The sequence below is a fragment of the Colius striatus genome, chromosome 2, assembly GCF_028858725.1.
Source record: "Colius striatus isolate bColStr4 chromosome 2, bColStr4.1.hap1, whole genome shotgun sequence".
NCBI classification, from domain to species: Eukaryota; Metazoa; Chordata; class Aves; order Coliiformes; family Coliidae; genus Colius; species Colius striatus.
The window spans coordinates 67244469-67256955 of record NC_084760.1 but is presented as its reverse complement, the minus strand read 5'-3'; the positions used below and the strand labels follow the sequence as shown (position 1 = coordinate 67256955).

The window sequence follows — 12487 nt, the reverse complement described above, 5'->3', positions numbered from 1 at the left end:
AGTATGGGGAAGTGTGATGCAGTCATTCATTCTGGCCTTACCAAGTGCCTTTGAAATCATTCAATTTCAGAAAACTAAATAATTCCTCTCCCACCATCAAAATCTTTGACCTGTTGGCAGACAAGCTGATTGCTTAGCAAACAAGAAGGGTAGGTGCTGAGTGGCTGTCTGATACTCATACAGGCCTGAGAAGGCTGTAAGTGAAGCTAAAAACTGAAGTAGTCTGAATTGAATGGGATTTGGCTTACAAAAAAAAATTAAAGGAATCTTTGAAAGGAAATATAGTTTCTCAAACAAAAATGATTCAGATCTATCTTGTGACTTCCGTTCCCTTCCGTTCCCTTCCGTTCCCTTCCGTTCCCTTCCGTTCCCTTCCGTTCCCTTCCGTTCCCTTCCGTTCCCTTCCGTTCCCTTCCGTTCCCTTCCGTTCCCTTCCGTTCCCTTCCGTTCCCTTCCGTTCCCTTCCGTTCCCTTCCTCCCTCTGTCTTTTGAATTGGAAAATCATATTGAAGAAGTCACTGGCGGCCTGAGTTTACTCCAGTTGCTTTAGATGAACTTATTGCCAAATGTAACATAAGCTTCAGAGCATGGCAGTTGCAACTGAAATACGACTTAATTTTCTAAGCATACAATTATGAACAATAGAAGTAAATGAGTTTTACATGGAAGCCAGGGGAAAGATGGAAAAAGACATTACCCTGTTGCAGTCCAAAGGAGATTTAAAGACACCAGTTACATAAATAAAGGAATTTTAGTTACAGATGTATTTTATTAGAAGTAAAGAAATTGGGTTAGTGTTTTTCACATTTAGTGCAATAATTATTCTCTCTTGATTTTTAAAGCATTAAAAATATTTTTTTAATTACTGGTTCTCCTCTGTTACCTCAGCTGCAGCAAACTTGTTTGATTCATAGCCTTCAATGTCATGACAGCTTATGTCTTTTTGGAACTTGTAGTGCTGTGCTGGTAGGAATAGCATGAGGACTGGAAATGTCTTGCCTGTGTTTGCATATCTGTTTTCAAAGAGGTGAAAGATGTTACTAAATATTGCTGATTTTTATGTTTCCAGTTAGCTTGCTTAATCCAGATGAACTCTCACTGAATTTGGCTTCTGTGAAGCTACTCTTTGTAAAAGACCAAAAAACCCAACAACCTAGCAACTTACATGAAGCTTGCAGAAAGGACTCCAAGATGTGTATTGAATTCTGAATGAAAACCTGAAGTAGTGATGAGTGTAGAAAAGACATGAATTTCATTCTAAATGCATTGATTACAGTTAATGTTACTCTCTAATGATTTTCTGTTACTTGGGTCATTAAGACAGAATCTTCTGCCTGGCCTGAGGCAGCTGACTGTTGTCGTACTAGAAAGGATTAAAATCAACCCAAGAATAAATGACATGGTTTAATCTCAGCTAGGGAAAAGGTAACCTCTGTGTTTCATATGATTGTTCCTAGAAACACACGCAGGGCAGCAGAAGTCTGGATGGATGAGTACAAAAATTTCTATTATGCAGCAGTGCCTTCAGCCAGGAATGTACCTTATGGCAAGTAAGTCACAAGTGCTTCTTCTTTTAGTCTTTGTGAGACAGCAGCTTCTGAGGTGGGAGCAGTGCTAGCTCTCATGTTATCTCTTTAAGATACAGTTCTGCAGTTCTACTGTCCTTGAGCTTTCTGTATATTCCTTAAAGTATGTGAAGACAACAGCCTGACTTTGAAACCTGCTCTTTTTTTTCCTCCCCTCCTCTAGTATTCAAAGCCGAATGGAACTGAGAAAGAGACTTAGCTGTAAACCTTTCAAGTGGTATCTTGAAAATGTTTATCCTGAATTACGGTAAGTTTTCGCTAAATCAGAGAGAGTGTGGAGTTCTCTTTTTTTGCTCTCTCCAGAAATAATCAGTTTCTCTTCTTCTTCCTTGGATATAAGTTATTACTTCTATTCCCGAAGAGCCATGTTTTCCTAGTAAGCTGCTTTTTTTGCTTACTGCAGCTACAGCTGCAGTGGCAGGTATTTTAGAGAACAGCATCCAAAGGACTGAAATTATCTGAGCCTAAAGTTAGCCTCCTACACAAGCTGTTTGCTCAGAAGTGCCCTGTTCTCTATCCTGTTGTCATCCCTTTCAGTCTCCTCACTCAACTAGGCATGTGTTTAGGTGAAGGCAAAAAGCTTTAAAGTAGTCAGTACACTACAAGTTATGGGAGTCAGCAGGCTAGAGGACCTTGTATGTTTGGCAGACAAGGCTAGATGCCTAAGATTCTAAGCAGCTGAGTCTTCTCTCTTTCTGTCTCTTGTTCTCTGTCACTATTTTTTAACTTTTGACTGAGGATGAGAAGAGGGAAATGAGGGTTAACATTGCTAGAAGTTTCTGTAACAGGAGTGTATCCTGACTAATGAAAAATCCTCAAAGAGAAACAGTTTTTGAAAGGATAAACATATTTTTGTTCAATAACCTGTTAATATGTGTCAGATCTGAGCCTATAAACCAATTTGTCTGCTGTCAACCTAATATTGGTAGTGTGATGGTAAGATACAGTCTCTCAAAAGAATACTTGGGTTTTTTCCTGGTTCACTTCCTGTCAGTAGACAGGTAACTGTAGTGGCATAGAGGCTTGGAATTGCAAAAGTACCAGCCATTATAGCCTTAGTGAACCGTATTGAGAACCACTCATAGTAAGGAGTCTCATAAACCAGGATGATGCTAGGGAAGTAAGTTATTCTTTATTTGATCTTAAAAGTGACAGAGGATATTTATTTTTGTTTAATTTATCAGAAAAAAAAATAAGTCTTGCAAGTTCTTCTGTAAAATGTACTACCATAAGCATTACTTAAGTGTAATGTTGTCTTACTCTGTGTCATCTCTGGTACTCACTCTGCTGGGTTGAATTACTGTACTCATATTGTAGTCTGAAGTTTTAAAAGGAGCTTGTATGCCCTTGCTTTACTGTTTAATACAAACTTGTGGTCACTACCCCACAACTGTACTTATCTGAACAGGTATTTCCATGCTTTATGTGCAGCCATTAGACAACAGTTATCAGTGAAACATTGACTTTATATAATTTTCAAAAACCCATAAATCCTAACCTGTTTTCTAGTAATTCAGTAAAACTGATATGGGAAAAATGTAGAATGTCATATTGCTGCCACAAGCTAGCTTGGCTGAAAAAAAGAAGAGGTCTTGATGACCTTAACTGGTAGCATTAAGCCTGAGTGACCTTGAATGAGGACATTAAGTTGTCTTTATTGCGCTTTTTGTGCTGAGTTTGTATATTCATCCTCATTCTCTGGTACAAGTCTTTTTGTTCTGTCCTAAACTTTCAAGTTTTACACATATTTGATCAGTTCCTGATTAGATAATTGCCTTTCCTCCTCAGAAAGTGATTGAGATTTCCAGATGATAGTCATTGCTCATCTTCAACTGTCATCTTAAATACTCTGGAGTAAACACAAGGAGTTAAAAAAGAATTCAAGAATTAAAGAAACTGAATTAAGCAGTTATTTCCGGTTTCATTTTTAGGGTACCTGATCATCAAGATATAGCTTTTGGGGCTTTGCAGCAGGGTACCAATTGCCTTGACACTTTGGGCCATTTTGCAGACGGTGTTGTTGGAGTTTATGAATGTCACAATGCCGGGGGAAACCAGGTCTGTATGCCATTGATATTTTTTTTTTTTTATCCCCACAGTATGGATCTTAACAACAAAACCAAAAAGCTAAATAACTTCTCCCTCAACTATTTTTGCATTTTCAGGATTAGAATCTGAGCCCAGAGATTCAGTGTGCCTCAAATTATCCTCTTCTGTTGTTGCTATCGGTATTTGCATTTCCACTAGAGGCTACTGTTCTCCTTCACAGGAATTTTATACTTGTGTAGAAAACTTTTTTTCCAGTGAGTTGATGTGTTAGATTTTTTTTTTTTTTGAGGGGGGAGATTTTTACTTAAGGAAAGATTTTTGTTGTATTAAGCATGTGGCCTAAGGTCGGCAAAATAGCCAAATGCTTTACTGTGATACCCTTTGAGTCATTTCCAATTTGTGGTAGCAGAGTATAAAAAACATCTGTCTTAATTCTCCATATGGTTCTTCCAGAAAATAAGTGCCTAAATGTCATATCCTATTCACTCACAGTAAAGGGAATGTTTCAACAAATCCTTTCTGATCTTAAACTAATTGCAGATGTGTCAAATCTGTCAATGAGAGTATTAATTATTTCAAAGAATCTATTTATGCAGTTGTGACTTAGTTATCATTCATGAAGTGGATGCATACGTGCATGCTGGTTTGTGTGCTGCTTTGTAAGAATATTCTTTTCAGAATCAACCCAACTAAAAATTAAATATGATTGATATTTCAAGTACATTTGGTGAAATGGAAGGCTGGCCAATTAGACATCTACCGTTGACTGAGTATCAGAAACTTGCTGTGAATTAAATTAGAAGGGTAAAACCCTCAAATCAGGGAAAGCCTAAAATAAAGAAGATACTTCTTGGAAAATATATCATGTTGCTGAGGGAACTGTCGGAAATCATCTCGTTTTTTTCAAACAGCTCTCCCCCGAACATGACCCTCTTTTATGTGGAAGTCTCTTCTGTGGCACTGACCTTGACAAACCCAACATACACGTGGTCTGAAAAAGTCCTTGTGATGGGACATTCAGACAAATTAAGAGGTGGAACAGGTCAAAAAAGCAGGTTTTATGTCCAAGCAGAATTTGTATTGAATTGAAGGGGGTGAACAGCATGAGAGAAGAAGAGTAGGGAACAAACCAGAGCCTTTAAATCTGTACTGTGTGTTTTGGGTCTATTCTTATCAAGAGGGTTTGGGGGATGTTGGAGTTAGGAGTACTTGGATATGGAGACCTTCTGTAATTTGAAGTGTGTACTGTGGCTTATGCTCAACATGACTTAAAATGCAAGATTTAAGTCACAATGGGATTTCTTCCCCCCACCCCAAACAGGCGCAAGGTTTCAGCTTAGTGGTGTTCTGCTAACTTTATATTTCTGGTTCGTGGCACAGGGTTTTTTCACATGTCCTGATTTCCAAAGTGTTACACAGAGCTGTGCTATTTCCAGACTGTGCCCTGAGCAGAGACACTGCTTGCAATCCTTGTTCTGGTGTAGTGGAACTTGCTTAATGTTATCTCCATTATAGCTAGTCATAGTTCCTGATCACTGGAGGAAGGCATCTATACACTGTGTTTTGTACCACGCAAGGCCATTGTGTAGATGTCTCCTGCAGCAGAGCTTGGGGCTTTTGTGAGGCAGTACCTTTGACTTTTAAATGTGTTAATTTCTTGAGTGATTTCTGTTGCATTTAGAGCTCTTGCAGCCTTTTGATGGAAGAGTGAAGATGTATTAAGCAGTATTTTCAAGACTCTAACTTTCTCTGGCTGGGGGGTTCTCTGAGACAAGTTTTACCACTTCTGTGATAGTATTTTCAACTGTCACTATTCAATGTAAATCTTATAAGGGGGATGTCTGTTTCAGAGGCATTGGTAATTCCTTATCAGGAGTTTAGCAAGTCCTTTTCAGAGCTTAAATTATTAAAAGTGAAAATTAGTGACTCTTGATGATACATTATGAACTGGACAGAACTGAGAAAGCAAGTTAATTTTGCTGTTATCCTAGATTAATGTTTTGAGTTGGAAAGAAAAAGCTTTCAGCTTAAGGATATGAAGGGATGCAGAATTACCCTGCCTTTGCTTTGTATCATGGTCAGCATTTTAGTACCTGCATGACATGGTACCCATCTGTTGGCTCGGTACCTGTAGGATTGTGATGACATGTAATCGTATGGATTAGAAGCTCTGATTTGTTTCTAGAGTTTCTGCTCTCAAAGGGATTTAATCATCGTTCAATCCACTGAGTTTAAAAGTGATTATTCAAGCAAGAAATTTAGTTATGGTATCAGAAAATAAGTTTAAAAAACCCCAAAAGGATGGGATTGGTCATTTAATTTATTTCTGAAACACTAATTGCTTGCAAAATATCATTTAAATGTAGCCAGGCTTGGCCCTGTGTGGCTAGGGTTTAGTATTATACAACTCTGAATCCTCTTTAGTTGCTGGAGAAAAGCTAATTGTGCCATTTTAAGTATCAATGAGCATGATTTGGATGATTAGTGTGGCTTTAGTTGATAGATCAGCTTATTTCCTCAAAGGATAATTAGACAAATTAAGACCAATCTGGATCCTTGAGACCAAACTTGAGGAAGAAAGACATGGAGAGAGTCTGAACTCTCACAAGGTCATGTCCTACATAGAAGGATGCTGATCCCAAACAAGCTGGGCAACAGACCATACAGAACAGCTTTTCTTTGCTCTCTGAGTTGCATATTTTCATGCATTTAAAGAAAATCCGGTTGTATGTAACACCTCGGATAGATGTAATATTCTCCCAGACCCCTTGAGTTTGACCCTCTTGTGTATTGCTTCCTGGACGTCTCTGTCATATTAAGAATGACTGTTTCGTCCCTGGGGTACATCTGCTTTGTTTAATGTGTGGGTAGGGTGTCCAGAGAAGCTGCACACCAAGCTTTTAGGATTTCTGTATATATAATTGTGTATGTATTGTATATATACTTGTATATATGTAAGTCTCTCCTACACAGAAGATATGTAGGGATGTAATACACAATCACAGAGAGAGGGTTAAGAATAGAGCTGGATAGGTGTTTGGACAAACCTTTAGAAGCTGCAGAGCTGAGTGACTACTGGCTGGGCTTGTGTGGTGCCAACAGAGAGCAGCCAGGCAGCCATGCCCTGAGCTGCCTTGGGGACGCTGAGCCAGATGGAAGTACTCTGGAAAGGACTGTTTTTCCTCTCCTGCTCTGTGTGAAGCAATGAACTGTTCTAATGCTTGCAGACAGCTATTTGCAGGATTTTAACCTGTGCTATGTATGCAGAGATAACACATATGAAGTGCACTTGCTAATATACACCATTTTGTACGCTTTTTTTTTTCCTCCTTTTTCTAGGAGTGGGCCTTAACAAAGGACAAGTCGGTGAAACATATGGATTTGTGCCTTACTGTTGTGGACAGAGCACCTGGTTCACTAATAAAACTTCAGGGCTGTAGGGAAAACGACAGCAGACAGGTTAGTATGTTGTGAATGCACTCCACAGCCAGTGGGGAAAACAAGAGCTGTGAATGAGGATGCAGAAACATGCACTGATAGTCGTGTCTTCTGTCTGTTTTGCTCTCCATTCAACGGTGTTTGTGTGTGTAGAATGAGGATGCGTGGCATCTGGGCACAGCAGCAGCAATTAGGTTGTGTACAGAGCTTTGTTCTTCATAGGCCAGTGACAATCTTTTATGAATACGCAGAGCTTTTGTCCCAGTAGTGGCCTAAGGTAAAGGTTTCACCCAACAGCATTGATGTGTAGCAGTCTCCAGCTGCTATGTCTGTTTTCTGAGACAGAATGTATATTCCACAATGTGGTTTTGAAAGGTCTTATTCAGTGAAGTTTGAAGATGATGTACTCTGTATCTTAGAAGTGTGGTTTGGCTTTCCTTTTTTCTTCTCAGCCGTGACCTGTTTATAACAGCACTAGACTCCTTCAATTCATCTTTATTAATGCAGCTTTGTAACTTCATCCATTTCCCATGCCTGAGGAAAATCACATTTGCAGAGCCATACCATCTTTCTTGATCTAATTGTTTAACAATTCATCTCTTTCTGCCAAGTCATCAGTTCTGATTGTCTGCCAGCTTCCTTGCTCCTGTATCTCGGTTTTTTGCAGACAGGTAACTGAAATGCTGTTCCCCGATGAAGTGGGAATACTCTTGCCACTTTTTCAGCAAAGGGAGCTAAGGAAGAAAGATTTTCTCGATGAGGCTTAAAAGCACACTGTGTTACAAACACAACAGAAAAAACATGGTCTTTTTTAACATCTTGTATTTGGGATTTACTCTACCTTCAGTTTCACTTTAGGCAAAGAGCTGTTGGCAGCACAGATTGACTCGTTCTCTTCTGTATAACTGAAAGACACCTGACAGATTCCTGGGTCTCTCTAAAGTAACCTTTGGTGTTTGTGCTTCTTGCTTCTCTCTGCTGAGAATTGTAGTGTGACATGGATGGATTGTGTGACTTATTTTCTTCAGACTGCAGGTTTCACACAGGTGACAGTATTTGAGAATTGTAGAGTAGTAGAGGAGAATGATCTGATGTATTCTGTATCTATTGCAGTGTTTGCTGAACTAACAACTGTTTTAGGAAGGTTTGCTATAACTTAGATACTCTTATTCAAGGATCATCTAAACTCCTTACTGCAGTTTTCACAGCTCTCCCGAGCACGAGCCAGGGAAGCTTATGGAGACTACAAAGGCCGGGACATAGAACTTCATCCTTTTCTTGCTCTCCAGCTCGGTAACCCTTATTTTCTCTTCCAGAAATGGGAACAAATCGAGAGCAATTCAAAACTGAGGCACGTTGGCAGCAACCTCTGTCTTGACAGCCGAAATGCCAAAAATGGTGGTCTCACCGTTGAGATCTGCAGTCCTTCCTTGTCACAGCAGTGGAAATTCACACTCAACCTGCAGCAGTAGAAGGACTCACAAGCAAAATGCCGTTTCGACTCCTAGACGTTGGGCAAAAGTTTTGATTGAATTACTGATGTATTTCTTAAAACTTTCCACGGAACTTATATACCTCAGTATTCCACCTTTTATCTGAAAGTAGGAGAGTGCTGAAGCAGCCACCAGGGATCCAGGGGACTTGGAGCACTGCAAAGGTGTCGCTGAACAGGACTGCAGCACGATTCCTTCTTGGTGTGAAGACTTCAACGGTTCCTTTCTGTCTTCAGTTACGTACTTGCACAGCAGATAATTAACTCTAGGAACAACTGATGTATGATAAAAACAAACCCAACCAACCACAAAGGATCTGAAGGAAACACCTGTGGGGAACAGGGGGGTGGGAGTGGGGAAAAATTACTAGGAGAAAATCATTTGGAAACTCCATTTGCATAGAAATCACGGTTGGTCATTTCCAGAACCAGAAGTGTCATTTTGAAGGTTTGTTTGGGGCTTTTTGTTTTGGTTTGGTTTTTTTTCTCCTGTGTGTACTTGGTAATTTGAATATGAACTTTTCTATGATGGACTTTAAATATATAAATATATAAAAGTATATATATTGTCAGCTCCCAACGGTTTATATCAATTTTCATCGTCCTATAATTACCAACGAAATGATTGACACGTGTGTGTAGCCAGAAGTTGGATGGGAACAGAGAGTGAAACTTCACGGAGGTGCGGATTTTGTGCTGCTGAGTATCATGTCCGTGCTAACACTGGATGCTTTTGCTTTGCAAACTGGATCTACTTCTTAACACTTCACCCTCACTGGAGATGATGAAACTCAGGAGGAGAAAGGAAATAGAATAAGCCAATGCGTCTGCACAGATGATTGCTCGGGTTGTTTATTCCAACTTGAAAGTTGATTACACGTGCTCTGGGTGACGTCTAACTGGTACTTGATATTTATGTTGATCTCTTCTGTAGTATCTTGTCTTTAAAATTCTTCTTCCTTTTGTTACAGTTATATAAACGGTTCAGATCTTTCATGCAGCCACGTGGGTTCAGCACAGCTTTTTTCTGGACCCTGTGAGACAATTTCTTTGTCTCACAGTCCCCTTTTGAGCTGTAGAAATAAGACAGAACAGTAGTGTCACTGGCGACAGCACTAGATCCCAGTTTTTTGGTTTGCAAGGAGGAGCAGCTATGTCATATCTTAGAATTGCACTTGCCTAATTTATAGACCTACTACTGGGGAATTTTCATCCATTTTGTTGATTTTTAAATGGAACTTTTTGGATGGATCCAGGCTTGGGTCTGGGAATCAGCCTGGGCAGCTGCACATCCCTCTGTGTTTTTAACCGTAGAACCCCTGCATTTTGCAGCTTCGGTCCAGCTGATGTCATTTTTGTAGTAAAGGAATACTGTCAAAGTTAACCCCCAACTTTGACTTGTCTTTTCTTACATCTGCATAGACTGTATACATTGTTTATTAAAAGCAAATGCTTCAATGAACTTTTAAAATGGAAAGGAAAGGTGTATAAGTACTGATAAGCGAGATGGCATCGCCAAAGGTCAGCGCTGATGTGCAGTGCCAGGAGGTGGTTTTGGTAGGGTCATGGATCTTGGAAAAAATGTGAAGTGTTGGTCATGAGGAGATGAAAACCATCTGCTGTACTGTAGTGTGCAGGTACAGTTCCCTGCTTTCTTTGTCCCTGGAAGAAAAGTAGTTCCCGATTCTTCAGTTCCCTTTGGCTACATCTATATGTTAAGTGTAGAGGTGGCCTTTAACTGTGCCAGTCAGCGTGCCCAGAAATACCTTGTGTGTCTGAAGTTATGACTTGCAAGTACCTGCATACCTTTTGGATGTGAGCATTAAATCCAGCTCCCCCAACCCCCACCCCCATCTGACTTCTTTTATGAATAGGTAATACTTTTTTTTTTTTTATGCTTCTTCACAATCCACTTTCTCCAAAACCTGCCTGTTTTAGAGGCCACACAGTGGAAAAACCTTTTTTTCAGCTTTTAATCTCTCCCTATCTGTAGCCTTTTAACCTAGCTGAGAAAATGAGAAAGTCATTCATAAACATAGCAGTAGATTTCTAGTAGTCTGGGAAAAAAAGTGCTGAAATACAGGCTCAGCATCAATTGTTTTGAGGTTTTTCAAAACAGAATTTAAAAGGAAAAAAGAAAACCCAACCTCTCAGCTTCTACCATGGAGCTATTTCCATTTGCGACTTTAATCATAGGCTAGTACTAACCAAAATCAACTCTGAGTATTGACCCGTCTCTTATCTCTGAATCAGAATTGAGAGTAAGAAAAGAAAATCCATATTCCTCCTCTCAAGTCTTTAATGCCAACTGCTATCATATAAAGTAGGAATGTTTTCCCTAATTCCCCATGAATGCTGTGCATAGGGGTTTTACCATAGGAGCTGTATGTTGCTTTTCTTTGAGAGAACAGACAAGAAGTGGTATCCTTTCATTATGTTTACATGACAGTGTGCCAAAGTTACTTACTGTGATTTTAGGGTTGTTTTTTAAATGTCCAAGAAATTTACCCATTTGAAAGATCAATTAAGAGCCCTCGAAGCAAATTGCAATGGAGTGTCCTGAGAACTTTTCTTACCATCTTCAGAGCAAGAATGGTGATGTTGTTTGTTTTGCAGATTTTCAAAGCATAATTTGGAAACTGGTTTGTTTCTTTTTTTCAGTTGGTTTGAAAAGTCTGCTGTACAGAGCTTGTACTTTGTTCATTTTATAGATGGAAACCATCCTTGAAAAATTGTTTAACTTAAATAAAGAATGCTTTATAGATAGATGTGTGGTGGTTAATATTACTGAGTAAAACCAAGAAGTCTGCCTGGAGCTTGTAGATGGAAGTAGTTTCCAAAGGCTTCAGTTCACTTGGTTGTTTCATCAAGTTCCTGTTCTAAAAGTGTATAAATGTGGGCATGTATCTGCACTTAAGGGAATTTGTTTGTATTTAATATGATAACTTTGAAGAAATGGTCTTATTTTAGAAGCTGCTTTACATTGAGGAGTGATCTAACACTGGCTGTAGCCACCTGAAAATGCAGTGTTAAGGCGCTCCCCTTCCTGCCCCCAGAGGCCTCATCTTCTCCAGAACTTCCGCTGTCCCTCTCTTTGCTGCCAGAAACCATGGTGCTTGGCATGACAGGGCCTCCTCCAGTCTGTGGGACACTAGCAGCAGCATCTCATCTTTCTGCTCCCTGTTGTGTAGGGTAGTCATCCAGACCCATACTTACTGGTATCTTAATGTCTATGTGGAAAAGACGGGAAAGAAAAATGAAGCTTTTAATCTAATCCAGTGTTAAATGTAGTATTCAGGTAGAGTTGGGCAGAGAAGGAACCTTGTGAGGTTCAACAAGGACAAGTGCAGAGTCCTGCACCTGGAGAGGAACAACCCCATGCACCAGTACAGGCTGGGGGTTGACCTGCTGGAGAGCAGCTCTGTAGGGAGATACCTGGGAGTCCTGGTTGGTAATAAGCTAAACATGAGCCAGCAATGTGCCCTCGTGGCCAAGAAGGCCAATGGCATTCTGAGATGCTTTAAGAAGAGTGTGGCCAGCAGGTCGAGAGATGTTCTTCTCCCTCTCTACTCTGCCCTGGTGAGGCCTCATCTGGAGTCATGGGTCCAGTTCTGGGCTCCTGAGCTCAAGAGGGACAGGGAACTTCTGGAGAGAGTCCAGCACAGGGCCACCAAGATCATCAGGGGACTGGAACATCTTCCTTATGAGGAAAGGCTGCAGGAACTGGGGCTGTTTATCTTAGGAAAGAGAAGACTGAGGGAGACCTCATCAAGGTACCTAAAGGGTGGGTGTCAGGAGGATGAGACAGGTCTTTTTTTCTGTAGTGTCCAGTGACAGGACAAGGGGTAATGGACATAAGCTGGAAAACAAAAAGTTCCACTTAAACATAAGAAAAATCTTCTTTGGTGTTGAGGTGAGGGGG

At 40.1% G+C, this 12487-nt stretch overlaps 1 protein-coding gene across 1 annotated transcript in view; it reads left to right on the top strand.

Annotated features, from left to right (window-relative positions):
• Positions 1–11331, top strand: part of GALNT2 (polypeptide N-acetylgalactosaminyltransferase 2) — a 99714-nt gene extending 88383 nt beyond the window's left edge. Inside the window, exons 12-16 of the mRNA XM_061990951.1 lie at positions 1458–1550; positions 1750–1833; positions 3518–3644; positions 6975–7094; positions 8390–11331. Coding sequence (XP_061846935.1) covers positions 1458–1550; positions 1750–1833; positions 3518–3644; positions 6975–7094; positions 8390–8545 — 580 coding nt within the window. The 3' untranslated portion in view covers positions 8546–11331. The remainder of the gene's footprint in view (positions 1–1457; positions 1551–1749; positions 1834–3517; positions 3645–6974; positions 7095–8389) is intronic.
• The last annotated feature ends 1156 nt before the right edge of the window (positions 11332–12487 follow it).